The sequence below is a fragment of the Drosophila takahashii genome, chromosome 3R, assembly GCF_030179915.1.
Source record: "Drosophila takahashii strain IR98-3 E-12201 chromosome 3R, DtakHiC1v2, whole genome shotgun sequence".
In the NCBI taxonomy this organism is placed as follows: domain Eukaryota; kingdom Metazoa; phylum Arthropoda; class Insecta; order Diptera; family Drosophilidae; genus Drosophila; species Drosophila takahashii.
The window spans coordinates 21679671-21705273 of record NC_091681.1 but is presented as its reverse complement, the minus strand read 5'-3'; the positions used below and the strand labels follow the sequence as shown (position 1 = coordinate 21705273).

Below are 25603 nucleotides of genomic sequence, written 5' to 3'. Positions count from 1 at the left end.
GCTGTCCTAACAAATTGCCCCCCTAACTATTTCTTCACTTATGCCCTTCAACAGTGCGTGACCTGCGAAGATTACGTTCCGAGCGTTCCATGCAGCGATTTGAGTTTGATCGTCACTTGTGTGCCCATTGCTGCAACCTAAGCCCATAGCAGGAATTTAGTTAAAGTACTGAAATTTTTTAAATGAGTCTATTTGAAGCAGGGACCGTAAATAATCATTATTTGAGATTTTTATTTTAAAAGGCCTACTGAGGTTTTCACAAGTTTTAATCAGCAATTTAACTGGTTTTTATGCACTTTATAGACATGAACAAATAACAGTTAATTTGCTTTCCAGATTTGTTGAAATGCATATACTTTGTGGACAAGAGTAAAAAGAACGTTATTTTTGACGTTTAAAACCAAATATCACAGTAGTCTTTTTAAAATAAAAATCTCAAATAATGATTATTTACGGTCCCTGATTTGAAGTCTTAAAAGCTAAAATATAATTTATTAATTTAAAGCTAAAACGAACTATAATTGTATTGCTCTACGGTTCAATGCTCACCCAGTTGTCCTCCGCCTCGCGTTTATCGAGCAGATACTGATGCAGCCGAGGACCGATTCCCTGGGGAGCCGCGAACTGCCGGATCAGATCCTTGGTCCGCTCCAGCTGCGCCGGCGTGGTGATCGGTTCCAGGGCGCGAATGTAGTCGGCCATCGTTTCATCCAGCGCCGGAACGGGCACCTTGGGTAGAGTCTGCAAAAGGGGTAGGGGGCAAAGGAAAAATAAAAAAGGGTTCTCGATGGGGTTAGCAAATTTAATTTTATTTCACTTCCACTCGTCTTAGACACTTGGCACTGTCCGCCTTATCCCATTTTCCCTATTTTCCTCGCATTTTCCTCATTTGTATGCATGGCAATATCGAGCGTCAAATGGAAAGTTACCTCGTCCGCCAGCAATACAAAAAGTTGATGCCCTGGGGAACCGAATTTCAAATCACAAAAAAGCGGAAGGGAAAAAGAAATGGCATAGCTTGAATCTGACATTGTACGCCGGCTCCTTGACATTTTTTCCACCCTCAAACGAAAACTTTAATTGAGAGTTTTGCCCTAGGAATTCCCCACTTGGATTTCGAGGTCTGCAATCCAATCGATTTCGGGATGGTCATTATGGATGCAAAATTTCAGACTGCATATTTCTACTTGGACATATCCAACGACCTTATGTTTTTGTTATACCTGCCGAGGAAAACACAATTTTCCACTTAACAAATACTGAGTTGAAACGTTAAAAGTGTCAACATGTCGTTGACTTCCGGATTTTTGCCTGTTCTCCGATTTCAAAGCAACTGAAACTTTTGTTAAACCCAATACGAAATACCCAGTCTGCTGACACTTGTCTTTTTCGGTGGATCCCCTTTCAGTCGCCAGCTTACAATTTTGATGTCTAACTCTGCTTTTCGGGGGTTGAAGCCTGGGCTGCTGTGCTTTTTTTCAGGTGAGTTTGGGGGGTAGAAGAATTAATGGGGAGTGGGTTTTTCGAAAAGGTTGGTGTTCCGGTTTGTTTGCACGAGCTGCGGCAGGTTGGTTGCCAGGAGCTCGGCGCTCGGAGCTCCTGTTGCCATACAAAAGCCCTCGTTATTTGCATTTGTAATTATAACAAACAGGATTAGTCTGTCTGTATGCCTGTGCGAGTCTGTTTGTCTACGAATTATTCAAGTAACAGTCGAGCTCAGCCCTTGGGCAAATATTTGCTGGAAAAAAAGGGAACGGGGGGAAATTGGAAATGGTTTAATCAATTTCTACTCACGTCAGGGAATCCGAATTCGTCTACGGACTCGGCCGTGGAGAGCCATTTCTTCGGAATCGACAAAATCGAGTCTTTCCATCCTGAAAGAACAAAGAAAACAAGGCGACAATCGCTGATTAACCACTTGTTGTACACCGAATTAAATTGTTGAGTAATTTGCCGCAATCTTTAGACTGCCGCCACACAAACTAGTTAATCACTGTCAGCAGCCTCAAGAGCCGGGGTATCCGAAAAATATTATGGCCTTATCGATTGACTGACAGCCCCACAAAAGACCAAGATGTATGGCCCATGCGTCACCGAGAATTCCGTGTTATTTGATGGATATTTTTGGGTCCCGACAACTCTTTATTTGATTTCCCTTATCTGCAGTTCAAATTTCGTTGGCTCGCATTGACCCACAACCATTTATCGCATCCCCCCACTTCAATTCACATAAGATTCGGACAAATTTCGTGCAAGTTTGCCATTTATTGTCTTGGCCAGGCTTCCGCCAGCGGAATGCAATAAAATTGGCCAGAGGAAACTGAAAACTCTTGGGCTTAAAGCCAGGCTCATTTCCTTTCGGCTGTCCGTCTTTTGGCCCCTGCGATACCAACACACATAAAAACTTTAGCTGTCATTGCTGTAATTCAACTGTATAAGCACTTCCGGTTGCCATTGCGCCCGAGTAGCTCGAATTTCCGGCATTAGTTCACATGGCCAGGAGAGGGTCTCCGGTCCTTTGAAATGTTATTGTTATTGGAAGACAGCTTTACAATCAACAATCTTTATTTATCAGCAGGGACAACGAAAAGTATCAGAAAAAAGTAGTAGGTATAGCTAAGAAAAATTAATTCAATTAATTAAATTTTTTTGTAGTTTTGTTTTGATAAGTAAAATATAATTAAAAAAAATAATTTAATAAATTTAAGTCATAAATTTTTCACAATTTTAAAAATAAAGTTAAGATGAAATATAACATTTTTATAACAGTGACAATAAGATAGTATTATTTTCGCATTCGGTTATTAAATTGCGTATCCCTTATTTAATACAAACAATAGCCTCTATAGAGGTAAAAAGACTCTTATCTAAATTGCTGGCCACTTGAAGGGAACGCTAGTTGATATGGCAGGCACTTCAGGGTCAAAGCTTTGAATGCTTTGAAGCACTACCACTCGCATTTGAAAAGCTGCTTGATTTCCAGCTAAATCGGCCCCATCCACCGTCTGAGGAAGGACAATCATAATGTTATTAATAAAATTGTTCTATGGCAATCGGGATGAAAGGAAAACGAGCAGAAAGGGCAACAACGGGCTTTATATCCTGTTTTTGCGGTAGTAGGGGTAGTGGCACGCGGCTCCCCCACAACGATGTCAAATTTAATGCAATTTATTATCCTTTTTTCATTATCTCGCTAAAGATGCCCCCATCGGAGTAACTAGCTGGCGGAGGTAATCACACAATGGAGTCACGTGGCGGCAATTTGAACGTCCGTTCTATTGTTGTCCCTGCTGGAACAACCAGCAACCACAAACTGTAACCTGTCCGTAGCGACCCATCACCCATAACCCACCATACCCATCAGCAAATTGTAATAAATTGTATTAGGAAGCGTCGTTGAGAAATTCAAATTAAGTAATTAAAGCTCTGGTTTGGGCCACCCTTTTCTGGGGTGGCCCGTGTCTTTGAGGCTGGCTAATGTCTTTGGGGTAACTCGCTCGCTTAATAGAGCAAATATCAATTTACAAAAAGTTGACGGAAAGTTATTGTCCTTGTTGCTGGCTCTTTGATGTATAAATATAAATTCCAATTACAAAGTTTTCCGCTGTCCAGGCGTAGGAAAATACAAAATGAGCCACTCAAATGAATATGAATTGACTTGGAGGATGGGAGGAAAAGTCATAAACTTCCGGGACTTTTCCTTTATTAAATAAAATGATGTGTCAAAAGTTTGGAATAAAAATAATTGTGTAAATAAGTGGCGCAAAAGTTTATAGTGTTTGTTTATAAAGTCATCAAAATAGGGCAAATAATATTTTTCCGTTTCCTTCACTTCTTGATTTAATATAATAATTCGAAAATCTTCCATTATATTTTTGTAAGTAAAAGCTATAAATGTATCCGCCTGTGTCAGCTTCAATTATATGCATTGGCAGAGACACTTTTCCGATTGATTGATTGATGGCCAGGATTTCTGATTAGGCCGACAGACGGCTAATCAGATATTCATGCACGATTTCAAAGGCAGACATAGCGCAGTTCCGGTTCCGGATTTGGGGGTTCTTACCCCAAAGTAATGCTCTCCTTTCCTGTTGCTGTCTGCTTCAATTTGCTCGTATCTGTCAGTTTATGTTTTTTTTTTGCCAACTTATGATTCGATTTGGGCCGAGGCCATAACTTTGCGGAAAGGAATCGATGCCTCGTGATTATAATGCCTGAATATATATGGGATAATGGGGTTGGGTATGGTGTGAAGACTATGCCGAGGACATTTCACACATTAACGGCTTGGAATCTTGGGCTTACTGCCAACACGCCCCTACTTTAAACGCTGGCCAATAAAACGCGTCAGTAAACCGAGGGCTCATTATTAAGCTGCAAAAATCACGCTCGAATTCATGGCATTCCAAGGGACCAAGGACCAAGGCGCAACGCAACGACAGCCAACTGCTGCCGCCTGTCAGACAATGCGATAAAAATGTAATCCCAATGAAAAATAATGTTTCTGCCGGCATGATTCCAATTTAGCAACAGTCAACCCCAAGACCGTAGCTCATTAGGACCAGTCCAAATACCAGATGCCGGCAACCGGCAACCGGAGCAAATGAAGGAGAAGAATTTAAAAAGGCAAAACAAATCCGCACCCCAAATGGGAGGAGGCGGGAGTGGGAGGGCGCGACACGTTGCGACTACATAAAACACCCGTCGAACAAGCTGCGACCGGGAACGGAACCCCAAACCGCAGCTACGGACTGGTACCAGCATTTGGTGGTGGACGGTACACCGAGAAAAATGCATTAAAGGCAAGTTAACGCGCAGTGTTTTATTTAAGATAAAACACTCCTAGAAAAGTTATTGTGGAGAAAAATGTAACTAGATTTAAATAATTTTTAAGCAATGAATAATATCATTTATTTTAATAAATAGAATAAAGATTTTTAGCGTTTATACAAATTAAACATAAGTCTTGGCTATCTTGTTTGTTAAAATTGATAACTTTTTTAAACTTATTTTTTTTAACTACTTATTTTTCACTGAACCGACTTGATCTTCTGTATTAAACGATTGAATTACAGCTGGCGGACTAGCTGACGGCATTTATTCATTTATTCATTTATTTATTATAGAGCGGGCATTAACAAACATAGATATTTAATTTAAAAAGAAAAAAAAAGCAAAGTACTGGCTATTTTATCTCTTAATATTTGAATAATACCATTAATATTCCAAATAAGATATCATGAAAATAAAGCTGGTTACCTCAACAACCCTATTTAAATTAATCTTCAAAGTGAAATGTAAAAATCTGTAAAGATATGAATAGGTGCACATAAATCATCAAAAATGTCCTTAAATTTAGATGTAATGTATCTTTAAAGAAGTTTAATGACCTCCTCATGCTATCATAGCATTTTTTCAGTGTCGGAAGCTGCCGGGGGTCATAACATTGTCGGATGTCGGAACAAGCGATGAATGGCCGAGTGAATGAGTTTTCCTCCTTTTGTTCGGTTTGGCTGCTCGTAAAGGGCTTTATTCCATTCAAGGGTGACTGTGACTGTGTATGTTTCTGTAGATGTGGATGAGGACGAGGATGTGGCTCCCATCGCCGTCGCACGCACATCGCAATTGAGCCGTAAATCCTTTACGGTCTTAGCGCCGTTGTTTCACGGCGACTGCGACTTCGTTGCGCTTTTGTTGGCCCGGCTTTATTTTCGTTTTCCGCCGCAAATGCCTAGCATACTTTTTGTACGCCAAACTCAAATTAACTGCCGCATTGAGGCATTGAAAATTCCAGTAATTGTTCGGATTGAAACAAGCGGAAAGCGTAAATTGCTTGCGTATTGTGGCGGAGATTGGGATTCTGGATTCTGCTGACTTTGCTTGCGGTTTGCGGCTAAGGAGCCCAGGATGAGATGTTCCTCCGATAGACACACGACCGAGAATCGGTCCACCTTTCGGTTGTGGTTGCTGCCTGGGGCATCATCCCCAAAAAAGAGAAGAAAAAAGGACGAAGGAAACTTTTTGCCCAGTCTCCGGTTGGCTGTTCGTGACTCGGGCCAAAGTTGCTAATGGAAATTGCAAACATAAAATCATTTTCCACACAAATTTCTGGCCCCAGGGCACGCACACAATTTCCCCCCCAGTTGCCAAATCCAAATATGTAGGTATACGTAGCCCATACTAACCCCCAGAACTGGGAGTTTGATGCCAAAGTTTCCGTTCCGTTTTCCGTGCCAACTTGAGGAACGAACTCAGAAACCAGGTGTACACACAATGTGGCTCGATTTTTATCGGCAACTGGCAAGTCCTTTTGTCGCCCACATTAGCTAATTAATTGCATTAATCGTTAATAGATCGGATGAGCTGCCAGTTTCCATTAAAAGACTCGTTTTTTTCCATGGTTAACAATTATATTTCAATAGTACATGTTGGTTGTGTGTTGTTTGTTTCTGTTGTGTGAGGGGTGTGTGTGTTGTGTATGGGGTGTATGGGTGTGTTGCTCTGTAATAATGCATTATCTTTCCTCTATAGCTCATGCCAATATCTGTATGCTTTAATGTACGTTCGGTTATATTTTCTGCTTGTTCAATTCATTATTCATAACATTTCCCATAGCCAGAAGCAGGCAACTGCCACTTTGAATTCTCTCTTTCGATGCAGTTCAAATACGTTTATAGATTCATAGAGTTTTCCATTTGTGTGCGAGTTTTCTATTTGTATTTTACCCTTGAATAATTCCAGAAAATTCTTGAAATCAAACCAGAAGCAAATGTCAATGCCAGCGCAAGTTGTGTTTGTTTTAGCTCTTAATTTTGCTGACTTGAGCCATGAATTTTGAGGAAAATTCCCACACATCGAACGAAAACTTCAAGGGTCTGTGTGTTTGAGGCAGTTCCTGCTTGATTTCCCTATTGTTTATATTTGATTATAGAGGAGATTTTGTTGGCTTGCCTTGAAAATATGCTCTAGCTATGTTAGGTCATCGAACATCGATTCGCTTCGTTTTGATATGCATAGCACTTAGTTTGCTTAGTTTTTCGTTTTTCGTTTTGGGGATAGCTGAAGAACGGTGTGATATTCAGATACAAACATAATTACGTTTAGAATATAGATGGATAGACTTGGAAATTGAACAGCAACGTTACAGAACTGGGATTTGGATAGTTGGTAAAATTTTAGTTTCGCTTCTGGTTTTGCTTTTGCATTTGCATTTGCTTACTTATCTGTTATAATAATTTCCACTGTATATCGTAATAATTATTGTTAAATATGTAACACAAACGTCTATAACATTAGCCGAAACAAATTGCAAAGACTTGCGTAATAATTTAGCTCTGTACTATATAAGTATGTACTTGAAACGCTCCGACTTTGACTTTGACTCTGACTCTTACCAAAAAAGACATTCGAAACTAACAATATGCCTTATATACAATACAAAACTGAACTGTGGTGGCATTAACTTTGTGGGCTTCACTTACAAACTCATTTTCATTTATTTTGTCTAGGGTATACAATTAAATTTTCTAAAACGTTCTTCACACGCACAACACATAGAAACTGTCGGAGAGGCATTTCTCATATGAAAAAATATGAAATTATTTTTCTGTGCTACTGCTTTTGTTGCCAAGGTAAAATCCCTATATCATTTAGTAAATATTCGATATTAAAAATTAATTTGTTCATTAATTATCCATAGCGCACAGTTATTGCGTATAATTCATAATTCATATAATGCTATTGAACATTCAACACTTGTAATACGCAGAGTATAACCATTCAATTAACTGCTATCGTGTTTTATAATTCATTTCATAAATGTATATTTATATATTTTATCATACATCATTTCTTACGGTTTTATATTTATATTTATATGCTCGTAACACATTTAGTTTATGCGTTCCATTTGCTCTTATTTGTTTAGTAAGTTATTACACATTGCCGGCACTGCTACCACATCCTTCGGGTTACTTTCTAATGACCTTCTGGGACCCCGTCCTTCGACTACTTTCTGTGATGGTTATTACTTAGCTGTATATATTTATATAGTTATTTGTAAACCAAAATTGGAAGATTCATATACATGTTGCGCTCTACCAAACTTTGGTTAAAACTGTTCAAATCTATTGAAATCTTGAATGCCTGAAATTTGTAAGTTGGTTTTACTTGTTTGACATCTATCTACATCCAGCCTCGAAAGTCATGCGAAGACTAAATATATTTTAGCGAAGTAAAGTTAATGTTTAAGAGAACGAGAAGGGAACTTTGATGGTATTTCCAAACTTAACATGACTCAAGGGCTGGCGTTCTTGGTTTTTAGATGATTGTTTCAAAGGAAACTTAAATAAATATTGCTTCTTCGGGGTTTCATTATATTTATATATTTATGTTTGGTTATTTGTAATTAAAATTCTATTGTTAGCTACTTAAATAAACAAACTATTCATAATATGTTACATAATGATATATATGTAAGTTATTGACTATATTAATTGTTCTGATTTTCTTCTTCTTCTTTGCTTCTCATATATAAATATGTAGTTTGCTTTAACACTTTATTCTTCACCACTACCGGTCCTTCGTTTTAATTGATACTTTTGATGGGAGATTTTTTCATGAGTTTAATTCATATTATAGTTAAGAGTATTTCTACAGTTTTGTAAATTTGTAGAGCTATGTGTATATTTTAAATGTATGGTTAAAACTAGGTAAATAATTAAAAACCTAAGAATATCAAGAACATAGTAAAGCAAGCAATCCAAAAAAACAGACAACATTATTGTTTTGCTAGGGTATCTAATTTATCTGTAAAACAAATGTAATAAAAAACCATATATTAAAACGAGTGTTTTTAAAACATAATTTGTAACTTCATTCAAATCAGTGCATTTCTGTTAATGTATAGCGTATATAGCGTATAACCAATTGCTTTCGTAATTCATAAGATACTCGTACATAAGTATTTATTCTGGGTCCGCATTGACAGCAGTTTCGAAATGGCCGTTTCACTGATATGTTCACGGATATAGAAAGTCTGTGATATACTCGTAATTAACTGTAATTGCTGACTAAACGCATTCGAAAATTGTACATAAAAATTCTGACATCCAATATACGCATGCTGAACGGTATATAAAAGATAAATTTACTTATTCATATGATGGATCCTAAGCTCCAGCTAAAAGGTGTATAATATAGGGGCAGTAAACTGCCCTAAAAAGTGGTGCAGTCGAAATGAATCATAAATATCATTAATCGATAATCCATATTTTCATATTTTTCATAATTAGGTTTATCTTTATCTTATAGACAAGGTACACACATTTATGCTATGCTATCGAAGATCTACTATGGCGGCAGTCCCCTGATCGGAGCCGCCCCTGTGCTCATAGAGTCAACAAGCAAATAATAATTGATTGGTAGGTAAATATGAAACTTGAATTTGAATCTCAAATTGATTTCCGTTTCCATTGGTTTTTTCTTGTATAGCCTATGTGTATGTACACTTTATGTACGGCCTAAAAGTAGGTGTGTATGTTACCGATATGATACGATATATGTATATAGACTAGTAGCAATAAGTAATATCACTTTTGGTAATTTTAACAGGCGAGCCATCGAGACTCTGATATGTATCGTTACCTTGGTTGTGTCTTATGTTAACAAACGTTGAACCTAAGATTTTTGTTTCTAACGCAAAATCATATAGCCAGGCTGGCCGGGAACCCACTCTCGACCCGAATCCGCCACAATGACACCCGAAAGAGTTCCTCTGGTTCGGGGGGTTTCGAGGGAGGGATTTCGATTTGTGCAACTTGTGATATGTCTGCGATATGGATGCCACTGCCTGTTTAACGGCGGCACTCGGGCGAAAGTGGTCCACTGGCCAGCTGAGCCGCTTAATTCTACCTTGTATATAGATATATATATATATATATGCGTGTATATAATATCAGATACATACTTGTATGTGTATATTTGATAGGGCGGGAGTCCGAGGATGTCCTCCCCTTATCGTCTAACTATAACTAGGCTTTGGTTTCTCTAGCTTCACTGACTGATAGACACGAAAACGGCTGCATGAGTACTGAGTATAGGGCATAGGCGATCCGATCGGACCGCTCTATAGAGCTGCTATATGCTGATGCATATATGCGATGTTTCAGCGATGGGAACTTTGTAGGCGATGGTAGGTTTCGGGATTAACTGGATTTTAGACCGTGTACAAATTTAGAAGGCGTTTTGATATATTTTTCTTTTTTCCTTGCTGATTTGTTTTGATATCAGGCCTATTAATGTTAATACTTTTTAAAGAATTTGAAAATGAATTTGATTTAATCCTGTTGTTTTAAATAACCCACCCAGTTAAACCCAAATCCCTCCTATCCCATCGCTGATCTTAGTTGCTTCAACATTCGTGTATGATACAAAACTTGGTGCGGTGCATTAACTAGCTGCTGTATTAACTATCTGCATGTTATGCTCGTTATAGTGTACGTACCACTTGCCTATATGTCTATGCTAAATATTATGTATATGTGTCTAGTGTCGAGTTTAAATGGGGTTCAACAAAAAGAGCGATTTGTTTGCACACGAAGATGTACAAAAAAGAACAAAAAGAAAAGTAGGGGCTTGTGTTTTTTGCTCTTGGGCAACAGTTTAAAATCCTTGCCTAAAGGGATTCGCCGGTCCGGCAGGACCTCTGCTCTGGGCCTGCTGTTGCTGTTGCTGCTGCTGCTGTTGCTGCTGGAAGGGATTGGCCACGCGGGGCTGACCCTGGGGGGCGTAGCTGCCGCCCTGCTCCTGGTAACCCGGCTGGTAGCCCTGATCCTGCTGATATCCCTGCTGGTATCCCTGCTGCTGCTGCTGGTACTCGTACTGCTGCTCATCCAGATTGGTCTCCTGCTCCTGCTGATACTGCTGACCGTACTCCAGGTGGTTCTTGACCCCACCCTCCACTGGCTTCTGGTCGTGCATCACATAGGTCTGGTACTCCTTGTTGGGCGGGTCCTGCATCAGGATGTTGGCCTCGTTCTCGAACGGCTTGAAGTCGTAGATATTGCGCAGCTTTCGCAGCACCGGCACATAGGCGAGATTCGAGAAGGCTATCAAGAAGTTGAGGGCGGTGAAACCGATGGCCTCCACCACTCCGCCGGCGATAATGGGTCCCACGGCATAGGCAATCGAATAGGATATATCCGCAATGGCATAGATACTGCCATAAACCGAAACGTAGCGCACATCCACCAGATAGCCGAGTGTGGGCAGCAGAGCGGTGTCGATGAGGGCAATTCCAAAGCAGATCACACAGATGGGCAGCATGAGCATCTTGTAGCCGCTGCAGAAGGGTATGATGAAGCAGGAGAAGCCCTCCAGCGCCAATCCTCCGGCGGCCATTAGCCACTGGTGCTGCGGATACTTCCTGGCCATCTTCACCGTTATGACCACGCCCAGGACGTGCGGAAAGAAGGCCGGCAGCCACACCATACCGATCTTCCAGTTATCCGTGGTCATGTTGTCCTCCATCCACAGCGAGATGGTCGGCTCCAGGAAGGCCAGTGCCACATTCGACATGGTCAGTGCGCCGGCACAGACGGCAATGTAGGGATCCATCAGCAGTCGCCAGATGGGTATCGTCTGGTCCGAAACCTCCTTGCTCTGCTTCAGCGCCTCCTTGACCGGTTTCATCACCAGCAGCAGCATCAGGCCGTCCAGCAGGCAGACGAGTGCGAGTATCAGGAAGGGCACCTCCTTGCCGGCGAACTGGTAGAGGGCCCCGCCGAAAGGTGGCGCCACCAGGCAGCCAAAGCTGATGAAGGCCAGCGCAATGCCCAGAGCCTGCGATCGCTCGTTCTCCTCCGTAAACCGATCGGCGATCATGGCCAGGCCGGCGGTGTCCGCAAAGGCGGAGCCTGCTCCCTGCAGGGATCGGGCGAAGAACAGGACGCTGTAGCTGCTGCCGCAGGCGAAGACGGCCGTGGAGAAGAACATGATGGTCAGGCCGATCATCATGGGCAGATCGTAGCCGATCTTGTCGATGAGGCCGCCCGAAAAGGGATTCACCATCAGCTGGACAATGGCCTTCGAGGCAAACAGGATACCCGTTGCGGAGTCCTGGCCGTGGTGATCATGATGCACCGGTATGATCTTGCCCGTGATATTATCCCTCAGAGGAGGCGGCGTGGGTCCGTCGTCAAAGCTGCCAATCTCCCTCAGATAGTCGGGTATAATGGGCACTATCACCATATACAACATGTTGTCCAGCAGCAGGGCTATCGATACGATGACGAGGATGAGGCGACGCTGGTTTACCGGCTCCTGGATCTTCTCCCACACGATGTCCTTGACCTCGCGCAACTCGAGGTTGATAACAGGTATTTGGAATGAGGCCATTTTGGTTGATTAATCGCTGATAATCGCTGAGGTGTACAAAGTTCTGGACCAGTTCCTTCTAGTTTGCTATCTTTCTCTCTTGTGTTTCTCTTTTGTACTCTTCTCTGTTGCTTTAAAGCTTTTCTATGCGCCGATCTGTTGTGGGCCTGTCATTCTTCTTCTTGGCTCGCTCTCTACAAATATGGCCGCTTCCGTTTCCGCTTTCTTCGCTCGCTTTGAGGTGGTTTATCGTTGCTTGTGGTTAACTGTAGTGTTGCTTGCTGCTTTTGCCTTTGCCTTTGATGTTGTTGCTGTGTGGTTTTACATGTTTTGGTGTGCTTGTTGTTGTAGTTGTTGTTGGAGGTGTACGAGTTGTTGGCATGCCAGTGAACAACCTTTAACGACACAGAAACAAGATTTCGTTAGTCTTTTCTTTATTTTTGATGCGTTAATGCGATTAAATTTTTTTGTTTTTTTATTATTTTTCTTTCTTGCACATTCACTCTGTCTCTCTCTCTTTCTTTCTCTCACACTCTTAACTAGGATTAGTTGGTTAGTTGGGTTTATTTTATGATTGAAATGTTGTTTCTGTGTTGCAAAAGGCTGCCTGCTGGTGAACAGAAATGGTATTGTATTAGGATTAGTTCGTGGCATTCGCATTGTTTCGATTACACATAGATTTAAGGATATCTCTCTTTCATTTTTAGGTCTTCCTGTTCGAGGGACACACATTTCAATCATAAAACAAATACCGACAAAAGTACGTGTACACTCTACAATTAAGTCATTGAATATTTGTGGGACCAGGGTGATTATAAGGGTGTAGCAATTATTTTAATTGGATTTGTGGGCCTTTTGTGGACCTCCCCCCTGTAAGGCAAGTGAAACGAAGCAAAGTGTCCTTATAGCCAAGCGGTTGCACTCATCGAAGCAGTAATTATAATTACTGCTCAATCCCACTCAACTTGCACGCAATCAAAAAGGACTTGAAAACGGATGAAGACTTGTACTCAGATGGAATTACATTTTTTTTTGAAGGGTTCTAGTTTAGACATTAGGTATTTAAATTTGAAGTTCAATGCATCGTTTATCTTTTTATTATATATCGCTTTAAAATATGATTGTAATTTTAAATAAATCTCTAAGTTATATTTCCCAGCAATATCATTCCCTTAATATCATAAATCTTAAAGATAAAGAGGAACATTTTTAAATTCTAAATGTTTTTTGCCATTTATAAATTATTTCATTTATAAATAAATTTATTTCCGAGATTTATACTTTCAGAAATGCTGTCCCTCGAAGTTCATTACAGTTTGGTGGTGTTAAAAAAATCTCCTTTTAGCTAACATCACTGCTGCACGAGCTATCAATGCTGATCTAATTTCAACATTTATCTACCTTGTAGCGCACGACTACCAGCCACCCCCATTTTGGGTAAACACGAAAATGCGACGTGTGCTGGGTATAAATATGACCCCCGCCCCAGTTTTTGCTACTATACCATCGTCATCCCCATCCAACCGAATTCAGAGCCGCCCCCTATGAGGCTTTGGTGTGTACGAGACGTAACAAAAACATTTCGTTTTATCATTAAATTTTCATGACCACGTCCGTGTATCTGCCCCAAACCTCCCCGACAACCTTGGGCCCTGTCCTGATCGCCCACCCACTTTCACATAGGTATGTATTATACATATATATATATGTATGTTTGTATGGTAACAGCCCCCGGGCTGCCCATGAGTCAATTATGTTTTGCGACTGAGTGGGGGCTTTGCTTTTATTTTTCCATCCAGCGACTTTAATTTTTGAGTTTTCTCCATGCATGAGTACTTTCCCCTAACAACAACAAAAAACAGGAGGAGGCGAGGGCCGGTGGGTCAGGTGGGTGGTCGCACTTGACCCTGGGGGTGGTGGTGGTTGGTGGGCTTTTATCAGCACCAGGGGTTGCTCGTGGGTCGCCCGCCTGCAGCTGCTCAAGTCAAGTGCAGAAACGTGTGCCTACATGTTGATTATAACATGGTCCTTACCAGACAGACCATTCAATGTATCTCACGAATATTTAAGGAAATATTATAACCAAGCATGGGAAAGGAACCTTTAAGGTATACCGTGTAGTGTAAGATGTTTAAAAATTGTATACATTTTAATAAGTAATGTGAGTAATGTGAATACAAAATGCCTAAATTTCGAACCCCTATATCCTGTACTACATCGAAAAAATCTCGAATGACGTGACGATAAATAGTATTGTTTGTTGTTTGTTCCATACTTTTTGAATACCCAATTTCCCTTTAATGTTCACTCGGGGGGACTTATTCCCGATATTCCCCCATAAATCCGCGCATGGTATTGAAAAGTGTAAAATAGACATCAATTGTCATTAGTTAAGCTTATGAAGAAAACCTAGCCAAGTTGAACAAAGCACATTAACTTGCCAAAAACAAGAGATCAAAAACGTTTACATAAATATTTGAACATATTTCTTAGAAAAGTTTTATTGATTCTACTTGACTGACTTTACGTATTTAAAATTCTCTAGGGAAGGGAAGGACATACCCAATTATGCTTTGTGCATATATGCTCATAAACGAGCTAGCAATTTGTATTTACGCTTTTATAATTTTATTGATTTTTCCGCCCTGTCTGGCAAAGCTCCGTGGACAGCTGACGGATTTCCCAGGCAATGCATAAACATTTGGACAAAATTCGGTTTTGGTTTTGCTGCTTCTGTTGCTTTTGCTTTTGCTTTGAGTTTCAGTTTCGTTTGGCCTGTCCCTTTGTTCCTTACTCCTGCTGGGTTTCCTTTTCATCTTTTTTGGGGTCGAGTGCCAACTTCCGACCGGCTCAATTAGCAGACCAAGCGCTCATATTTTATGCAGCTTCCACCGCAGTAAATTATGACAGCCCATGTGTTTTGCTTGGGTCCGCCGGAGGAAGCAAAATGTAGTTTCTACTTTGTGTCTCATTAATAATGCGCTACCTGTGGGGCTTCCAGGTGCTGCCTTAGCTTCCTTTGCTGGCCTAAAATATTCACGAGGCTTTAAGATGGTTGGCCGAGTCATGGACTAGCCAGAAAACAAAATGTAATCTTCTTTCACAGACAACAAAGAACGCATTTCTGGATTCTGGGCCAGCAATTGAAGTGGAGAGTGGAGAGGCTTAAAGGCGAAGCCCCTGTTCCGAATGGCAGGATGATCGCCGACTTTTGCCACCCGCCGTAACCCTGGGAACATCCGCAGCCTGCTCCTGTCGTTTTTCAGCAAAAGCAAGAGCAAAGGATGGATGTTTGCTTTCCGAGAAAGGGGAATGAAATTACATTCGCTTTTTTAGCCATAGCCTGCCAAGCTCTGCGGGGGCGTGGACATCTGGGTGTGCCTGCGTCTGTCTGACGAGGTAATCAGCGTAAAATACAATTTCATTCTGCCTCTCAGCTGAAGGGTAAGACATAAAAAATACAATATCACGGGGGGCTGTTTGCATTTGCAATGAGATGGCAACACAGCAGAAGAAACACGTAAGCTTTGGCGCTTTGCCATTGCCCGGGCAACGTAGCAATACCATTAAAATTAATAATCTACAATATATTTTCCTTTCGTTTTCAGCCCACTTTGAGGTGGGGTTCGGTTCGGCTCGGTCTTAAATAAACAGCAAATAAAATATATCATAATATTTATGGTAAGCCGCATTTCGCACGCAGGCACTTGACAAAAGGCAGCGGAAAATCCTCACAAGTGTTTTCGGTACCACAATATAGATTCAGATACCACCCCACTGAGAAATAAAAACCATGGGCCTTGTAAAACTCCCCGCAAGTGGTGTAAGCTGCTTTGTTCAAGTGCCACGAAGGGTTGAAGTTTCGTTTTGGTTTGGGGTGCGGGGTCAGCAGTTCAACAGTGTGCGATTCGGAAGTTTATAAACCCAGAGACTGTAATTCGATGTGCTCAGTGAGGCAAATACTATACCATATTCCCGAGCAATTGCCTCTAATGAACCGTGGCCAGCTAATGAGCCCCACCTTGGCCACCTCTTGATCGATTAACTTGGCGCCGTTGCCAGCGTTACCTTAACCCTCTTCCGACTGCCAAGTGACATTTCTGTTTCAAGTTTAATTGTCTTGTTCTTGTCCGCTGTCTTCGGCTGAATCGATTTTACCGGGTTTTAGCTTAGCCCTCTCAACTACAGCTTTTTAATTGCCAAAGTTTTCGGGGCCGAAGGAAAATGTCAATGTTTTAAACAAGGGTTTAAGTTTTTCCTTTTTAACCAACAACCCTCTTAGCTGGTGGCTCTTGTTTTTATTGCTCTTATTGTTGTTGCTTAGCTGATGTGCTTTTATCAACTCCCAGTGGACCCGGCAGCCACTTAGCCCGAGGATCCATACTCCAGTTGCCAGTTGAACGAAATGGAAATAAAGGAGCACGATGAGGCGCCATTTTAGCAGTGCCACTGAAACCGAGATGGTACCACGGGGCGTATGAGCAGCCCCTTTAGTGCGCGGGGCTGCCTATAAATCAAAACATTAAATGGGCGTGGCCCTGGGGAAGGGGGGGCGGAAAATGTGGGGAGTGAGTGCCAAATGGTCTCCTCTTGCTCCCTTTGTGTGGGTGTGCGTGTCTAATGTCCGTGTTTTCGCACACATGTGCAGTTTCCATCGAACATCCCTTTTTGGTCAACTGTGAGCGTTGGATTACAAATTGATTTGCACATAAATTACTACTCGGACTTGCCTTTTTTCTAGAGAGAAAGTAATTTACCTTTATGCCTCTCATTCAGCAGTTCATGTTTCATGTGGTTTTTTTACACAGAGAAGAAATCATATTTTAGTTTTTAAAAGTAGTAACCAAGTTTTTGAGTTCATTTTATTCAAAGGGGAGCCATTAAACCGATTAGAATTTTAATACTTTTGTTAGTTTCAGGAGTTTAACAAGTTTTTTATAAGACCAAGTTTTTTATTGTTGAACTACGTTGAAGTTTTTAATAGAGTTAAGAAAACTTTGAAACATTAAGTCGTTAAAATACTGCTATTCATTTAAGTGCAATAAAAAAAAACTTTGATATAAACATTTTTGTGAAGATATTTAACTTTGGAGAATCTATAATTTAGTATTATTATTTCTGATTTTTTTTCCTGTGTAGTTTTGATTAATAGCTGCGATAGCCTGTCTGTCCTAGCAAATTGCTAATTTCCAGCATCGAACCCTGGGCCTAAAATGTAACCATTTGTAGCCTGGAAAATGCGGAGCAATCAACAACACCATCAGCGACCGGTTTACGACTTTTGATGTCGCTACTTGGGTATGGCTCCCTTTTTCCCTTCTCCAGTTTCCCCTCAATTCTGATGGCTCAATGCTGGCAACCCTCGAGATGTCCGGGTGCGTTCTTATCAGACAGCATCAAGACAAATGCGTTACTTGTTTCTCGTTTAGCTTATTACGAGCTACCTTCCTGCCAGCCTTTGTTTCTGCCATTCCCGTTTCCACTTCCATCCCCTCGGGCTGCCTTAGATGGGTCTAAAAAAAATAATGGGGGGAGTGGTTCTGTAGTTCGACGGTGGTTTCGCAAGGGTGGTGTGGTGGTGGTGCGCCCCCTTTTGTTTTGACATGAAACCGCTATGAACACATCAGCGTTACAAACGCGTCTACAAGGCAAACAATCTAATGACGACGGCGTCCTCTTGTTTGTGTTTGTGTGTGAAATTTATATTTATTGCCTTCATTATGCAGCAGCCGCAGCACCAGAGAAAATTGCTTTCCTCTGGCAGGTGGCTTGGGTTTTGGTATGGTGGCGTTTTCTTTGTCGGCCTGCTAGTTGGTATGCCTTGATGAACTCCAGCCAGACCACGACTAGACCATCTCCATCGCCACATTCCATCCCACCGAAGAGGAGGCTTGTAATGATTTTATGGGACAACAGACACAAATTTGATTAGTCAACGCAATCTAATAAAGGCATTTGTTTGGGGTTCTTGGCTAATTGTTTGTCAATTGATGGCCGCAGAAAAGTCCTAAAACAGCTAAAAGCAGTGGAATTTGGGCATTGATTGTCAGTGGAGATACCTTTGAATTAAAAACACTGTCAATCTTGATGAATTGGACTTAAAAAAATATTTTGTGGGAATAAAAAGTCGATATGAAGAAAAAATAACCACCAAGGAATTTTTTGTTATTTAAGTTTTCCTCTTTTTTATCCCAAACAAATGGGACGAAGAGCTATTTATACAAAAAAAGGTAACCAAAAGTTTTCTAATCACGAGAAATTGTAAAAAAATTTTCAAAATATTTTAATAGCAAATATTCCAAAAATAATTTTGTACACAAATTCACAGAGCTTATAATACATTTATGGGTTACAAGAATGTTTAGTTATTAAACTTAAAGTTAATGTAAACTTAATAAAGAAGTTGATCCTTAAACACTGTATTTATTAAAAAACTTGTAAAATATTAAAAAAAAAAATTTCTAAGCTCAAGCGAAAGCCTATTGTAAACGAAAGGCTAATAGTTCTTAAGAAATAAATTCAGTTCAAGGTTTAATATTTTTCAAAAGAGGAAATCATGTTCATATTAAGAATTCGAGTCTCTGAAAATGAATTTGTTTTGTATTTAATAAAAAGCTTGTAAAATTGTAAAAAAAAAAATCTAAGCTCAAGCGAAAGCCTACCGTAAACGAAAGGCTAATAGTTCTTAAAAAATAAATTCTGTTCAAGGTTTAATACTTTTCAAAAGAGTAAATCATGTTCATATTAAGGATTCGAATTTCTGAAAATGAATTTGTTTTGGGAATCCCCTGTATCACGCGTTTTACGTTATTGTTTAGAAAAACTCTAGTGCAGAATAAACCCTTGTATAGAATATTTTCACCAACAAAAATCACCTGGATGGCCAGTGAATTACATAAGAAGCGCTCAGCTTTTGAGCTCGGGCGGTAGGTAGGCGGTCGAACGGTAACTGTTCCATTCCATTTCGTTCCCCGTTCGTGCGAGGAGGCCCATTGAGTGAAATGAAAGCTACGAACCTACGAGTTTGGTTTGCTTTTCTGTTTTCCTTTTTTTTTTGGGGCCATAAATAAAATGTGTCTACCCTGTGAAATGTGGCAAGTGTCGGGGCACACGAACCGAAACACCATACCCCTATATATACGAGGTATATATATAAATACACTTGTGTGTGCCAGAGGACAACGATGATGAGAGCAGGAGGCCTTTGAGGACGAGGACGAACCACTTGCCAGGGGCCCCGAGCTCTAGTGTTTGCGGGCTAGATGTTGTTTAATTTTAATTATATGCCTTCACGGAGGCGCCACGTTATGCAAGCACTTGTCGGAGGTGCATCTTGTACTTCACCCACTACCTGGCTACCTAGTAAGTACTGAGTAAGCAACTAACCTGTGTCGCTCGGTGTGATGTTGCTCAGGCGATGGGTGAGGAATCCGCGCAGATTGGAGACGACGCGCTGCGGCGAGTTGGGCCCGCTGCCAATGGAGAAGCTACGCAATTTCGAGAACAGGGCGGCGGACTCCGCGCCACTGCCCGCGGCGCTGGTGCTGGCCTCGTTGGACGCCACGTTCGCTTCTTGAGGATCTGAGTCCTGGATCCTGGTCCAATCCAATCCAATAAATCACTCAAAATTCACCGCGCGCGTATTATGATTATGTAAAAAGAGAGCGCGCGCCAATCGATCGCCAAAGGCTCACACCGACACACAAAAAGCACTGACACTCTACCCGATGCAACCGCTCGACCGCTTCGCTTGGATTTTCGCTGTACAAGATATATAGATTAGATTCCCTGGCCAAAGTCCGCAACAAAAATGATTTTCTAGAGCTCTGGAGCTCCAGGGAGTTTTTCCTTTTCTATTTCTATTTTTCTTTTTCCAGGCGACGGACGGCGAGACTACGGCGAAACAGCAGCAGCGTGCGTTCAGTCGTCCGGGCAGGAGCAAAGGTAACTTCTGTCTGGCGAACGGTTGGCTCGCTTGGCTGAAAAGCCCCGAGCAGAGAAAAGCAGAGCAGAGCTCGCCGTTTTTGTCGGTATTCAGCCTGGAATGACGAGCTCCCCACCTTGCGTTTTCCAGGGCGCAGGACTCGAGGCGCATGCGCCTGCGCCTCCGCCGGGCATCCGGCCAATTGGCTGGCAATCCTGCCAGCCATCCGCTTTTCCTCACCGCTTCTCCTCTCAGCTGCTTTTCCCAGGCCCATTACTCTCGCCCAGTTGAGCACATTTGAATAAAATTCTATTCGCACCGTGCGAAGAAAATCAATTTCCTTCGGCCACTCTCACCTGTCGGTTTGGCTTTATTTTTGCTTTCCCATTCTGTCATTGCGTCCCGTTTGCGTTTGCCATTTTCGTAGCACACATTTCGGGGCTTATGTAAGGCCCCCGTTTTTTTTGGGGATTTATTTGCTGAGTTTTCTTGCTTGCCCCAGCCATAAAAGTACACACTCACTCACAGAAAATGTAATTATTTTACAGCCATACATTTTTGTTTTATTTTCTGGAAAGCACTTGTAATTATTGTACAACAAACAACAAAACTCCCTGGTCGGCAATCGGGCAATTTCTTTGTTAATTCTCAGCAATTGCCCGAACAATAAACAGACATTTCTTTTCAAGTGGGCCAGACAATGAGACGGGCTAGCAAAAAAGGACACTGATTAATATCTGGTGTGAAGGAAGAAAAGAAGGACCTGCAATGCAGTCACCAATCTCTGACACCCCTGTTTTGAACCAGCTTTTCTGAGATTGGATATTTTTCGACCCGAATGTCACACAATTTGCCAATTTCTTTGTCATTTATAACTTGACAAGCACTTTCGGCAATTTATCAAGTCTTAACTTGGGCTCAAAAGGCCACGAAATTATGTTAAGACCATAAAACCGAGACCGAACCACCGAACATGGCATAAGAAATTCAATGGCAAACTTTTCTGCTACATTCTCACCTTTTGTTCTTGTGTTTTTCTGTCTCAACTCTTTTTCTCTGTCACTGGCGTTACATTTCTTATGCAAAAAGTTGTGGGATAAAAAAGTTTGCAATTTATTCACCGCTTCTTTCCTCGCTCTAGGTGATTAGGGCAGAAGTTTTGCCTTTTTAATTTACGGGAAAAGCGCCGTCAACTGACCCACTGAATTGAGATGAGGTTAGTTGATTACATTTCCATTTACGTTTAACAAACGCAAATGAGAACGGGCAGCTGAACTGAAAGTCATGTCAAGGTTAGAGCAGTTTTATTGATTGATTATCGGGCTTGAGTTCGTGAATGGCATGACTCGCCCACCACTATTCTAGTTTTTTTCTATATAGCTTATACAAAGTTTCGCTTTGCATTTAAAGTTCGCCCTGCCAAGTCCCCAATCAGCAGTCAAAAACCTTCAAAATCCAGCCACGTAAAAGCAATTACGAGTGTAGATTTTTGGTGTGCTGAAACTATTTTCTGCAGCTTCTTTTACTCGGTTTATTTACAAAGTAGTGGGAGAAACTTTTAATGCTCCGATCGATATGAGCCCAAGGACCTCGGAAAATGAGGAGGCGAAGGAGCAGCGGCAGGCGTCTTCTCAAAGGTAAATCAAGGTGTGCCTCGTTTGCCCCGTGTGCGTGTCGTTTGCCGAAGGAGTGGGCGTGGTCGTTCCGTGGGCTGTGGGTGGTGGCTTGCCTGCTGCGGATGTTTGCGCCGCGGCTTAAATATAACAACACTTTGTGCGGGGGCCAAATTATATGGCACAACCGACCGACCAGCGGGCCAACGTACTGTGGCCCACCTAAAAGTGGTTGGAAACAAGGTTACCTGGTACGCACCACGCGGCCAAAACAGAGAAAAATGTCTACAAGGCACGCAAGGCAAAAAAAAGAACCCAAAGAAAAAGAAAACGAGCCTCGTCAGGCGCCCACAATAGAACAACACACAGCTTGGGCAACCAAACAACAGCAGCGAAAAATGAAAGAAATATATTTGAATACAGTCCCACTTCTTTAGCTGGGACAAAGAAAAAATTAAAATAATTGTACAAAAATATTTCGTTAGCCAAAGATTAAATTAAAAGACTAAAATACAAAAAAAAAATATTTTTTACATTTTTAATTAGGCTATATTTAAGGTGCTGTGAATACTTAAGAATTTTGTATATAATAATGGAAATACAAAAATTACTGACTGAAATCACTGAGTTTTAAAGATTTAATAATTACAAAATGCTTTGAAAATAATCGCTTTTGATGTTAAAAATTTCAAAATAATGTACTTAATAAAAGACTTAAAGACTTTCATAACAAATGTGCTTCATTCCGATGTTCAAAAGAAAAATTGTTATTCAAAGTCAAGCAAAGTCCCTGGAGACTCTCTGTGACACTCAAGATGTAATTAATGTTTCTCTAGGGCAAAAAACCTAATTTATGGAACGTTCATGTAAGAACATAAATTACGATAAATTTATTGAACATTTTAAAGTTTAAGTTTTGGAAGTTAAGTTTTAAGAATATATTCCGCACCTCCTCAGAGAAGCCCAACTGTAAGTTGCAGCGAGTTTTTATCCAACGTCGATTTACGCCGCAGTTAAGCTTAATACAAATTTAATTTACAGCTAATTGTTTGACCCGAGAGATGTGCCATCATTTGTCATGTTGCGAAATGGAGCCGCCTAAGCGATTAATTAATTCTCCGCGAGTAAAGTGGTGTAAACAATTGAAATTCGACACCGGAAAGTTTCCAAGTTGCCAGGATCAGGATCAGCTTGATGATGGCCGAGGCTCGAGGCAATAAAAATGAGGATAGAATGAACTTCAAAGCGGGATAACGAGCCCGGCAAACAACAAGACCAGACTGCAGCATATTTAATTGCGTACCTTAATGTTTATTTTCAATTAGGGATTCAGTCATGCCAGCACGAGTGCAGTAATGCCGGGGGTATGATGTTGTATGCCGCCTTTTGGCAATTAGATGACGATGACGGGTTAGTCTGGCATCTGCTTGGATGTAAGCGAGCCGTAAAACAGACACCGCAACCACTCTGCCAACCACCACCAGCAGCAGTAAGAAGAAAAAAGGGCAAACCCAGAAATAGAAACAAAAACAAGAACCACACTTTGCGCCTTTGGGTCTCGTTTTCAGCCAAGGTGAACCCCATCCACCGTTCACCACCCACCCACCACCATATACCTCATACCTCCCCTCACTCGTTACATTCTATCGATTTTTATACCGTGTGGGTATTTTTGAATATATCTCCTGGCAAAATGTGTAGCAGTTTGTTGGTAACAAGAACTAACGCTAAATGGTTTAAATCCTGCACTGGCCTAATTGGATTGCTCCGACCACAACCAGTTTTCGGCTGCACACACTCCTTTACCATCCTGCCCATCCTGCCCACCCGTCAAAGGAGGTTTAAATTATATTTCCCTTAAAATATTTTGCACTGCCAAACAACCAGTCAGCTTGATGGCTTCATAGTGCCGGCGATCCTTTCTGTGCGATATTGACAGCCAGATAGACAGCAGGATACCTGCCAGTTGGGTTCTCGTTCTCGATGCGGCTGTCAGTGGCAGTGTCTGGATTTTGGTCCCTGGCAGGGGCCACGAGCTTCCCCAGGGCGCAACGTTTGACGGCAGTCACGGCCACATCCACTGCGAACGGAATTCAGGGGGTGGCGTTGGAGGTGAAGTTGGAGTCCCGCTGCGACAAAGTTCATTTCGGAGCTGAAACGACACAGCAAGTGGCGGCCAAAGGTAAACAAGGTATGATACGTACTCAGAAATTGTTCAGGACATCAGGTTTTATCAGGGCTGAAAAGTTGCAGTTTTGCACTTTTAAAAAGCTTATTTGTCGATTTTCGGAAAAGGTGAATCATATTTGAAAAAATGAAGTTGAATATGTTCAAAGCAATTTAATTGACAGGAAGCAATTTCCCAGAGGATAACCCAAATTTAACCTTTCTTTGATTAATAGTAACAATGTCAGAGATTAATGGCTACTTGTTAGGTTATTAATATTTTATTAAATTTTGTTCAATAAACAGACAGCTTGGATCTTTCCATTTGCAGAAAGATGTATTGTTTATTTTATATTTTAAATATAAATTAAAATGTTTCTTCGGTAAATTAAATAAAATCTCATACCACAATGATGTATCGTTTAATTTGCCTGACCATTTGCCAAAATTACATTATGGTTCATTAGCGATTCATTAGCGATTCATAAAGCCAGTCGAGCACAAGCCGCTGAAAAAATATATATTTTTTCAATCCGGCCCGCTTACATTGATTGCATAAGCCCCCGGCAACACTAATTGCGAGTACTTATAGTTGCAATTGATTGCGCTCTTTGTGCCGGAGTCGACAAGTCATCTGACAGGGCGTGTGACAGCCAAGGACGAAGGACGAAGGAGCCAGGATCAGGAAGGGTAACATGAGCTGATGCCTCGTTAGCGCGGATGTTCTGGTGGTAAAGCAGTAAGAGTTGCAGAGGATAAAGAGTTAAGGCTGATGGCGAAGCGACTCTGTAATTTCCCAACCGAAACGCAGTTTTATCAGCGGACGCTGCGTGGGTAGAAACCCCCAATTCCATAAATCAATATTAAATTACCAGTTTATTTAACTGGACCCGGCCATATTTTCAGATCCCGCTGAACTCTGGCAACTCATCCTTTGCTAAGTATAACTAATTGGTTATTCGCATTAAGCAAACCGTTTTCACAAAAGTGTATGTCCATTAATAATTCAAATGGCCAATTAAAATTTAACAACCAAAACAACTCACTCATTCATAAGAAAATAGTTTCTAATTAGATAAAAGTAATCAGAAGCTCTGCGGAATATATGTATCACTATGGACGGCAGTCCATGTAGTGACGAAGCGCACCAGGAGAGTGTGCGAAGGCGACTACTATATATACACGAAGAAATGAAAATCTACTGTGATGGTCCGATCATAATGAATAATACACCTATCGAAAGGTATTGCGAAAACTAACAGGATTGCATACCAAGACTTTAAGAAAATCAATTGGCTTGGGAGAGAGAGCGGTGAAAGTGAAAAAGTGAAAATTTCGAAATTTGGAGCTGTTGGGGCCGGTGGGGATAAATGCCCCCTCGCAATGTTTTAGTTGTATTCCTTTTGAAAATACCCGTCGAATGAGGGGTCATTTGTCAAAATCCGACTCTCCGTTCAAAAGTTATAGCCAAAATAAGATTTTCTTCTTCTTCCCAAAATGAAAATTTAATTCTGTTTGTCCACTT

The 25603-nt window shown here is 41.2% G+C and overlaps 2 protein-coding genes across 2 annotated transcripts in view; both read right to left on the bottom strand.

Annotated features, from left to right (window-relative positions):
* Positions 1 to 20573, bottom strand: part of ChAT (Choline acetyltransferase) — a 29725-nt gene extending 9152 nt beyond the window's left edge. The window contains exons 1-4 of the mRNA XM_044394172.1: positions 20436 to 20573; positions 19762 to 19990; positions 1795 to 1874; positions 550 to 741 (exon numbers count right to left, since the gene is read on the bottom strand). Coding sequence (XP_044250107.1) covers positions 550 to 741; positions 1795 to 1874; positions 19762 to 19990; positions 20436 to 20573 — 639 coding nt within the window. The remainder of the gene's footprint in view (positions 1 to 549; positions 742 to 1794; positions 1875 to 19761; positions 19991 to 20435) is intronic.
* Positions 10362 to 12470, bottom strand: VAChT (Vesicular acetylcholine transporter). Its single transcript, XM_044394277.2, has one exon. It carries the CDS (start codon positions 12394 to 12396, stop codon positions 10663 to 10665), a length of 1734 nt encoding a protein of 577 aa, XP_044250212.1. The 5' UTR covers positions 12397 to 12470; the 3' UTR covers positions 10362 to 10662.
* Positions 20574 to 25603: the final 5030 nt, after the last annotated feature.

Excerpts from the sequence above, each read along its gene's own strand:
- VAChT (XM_044394277.2), bottom strand. The coding sequence starts at position 12,396 with ATGGCCTCATTCCAAATACCTGTTATCAACCTCGAGTTGCGCGAGGTC.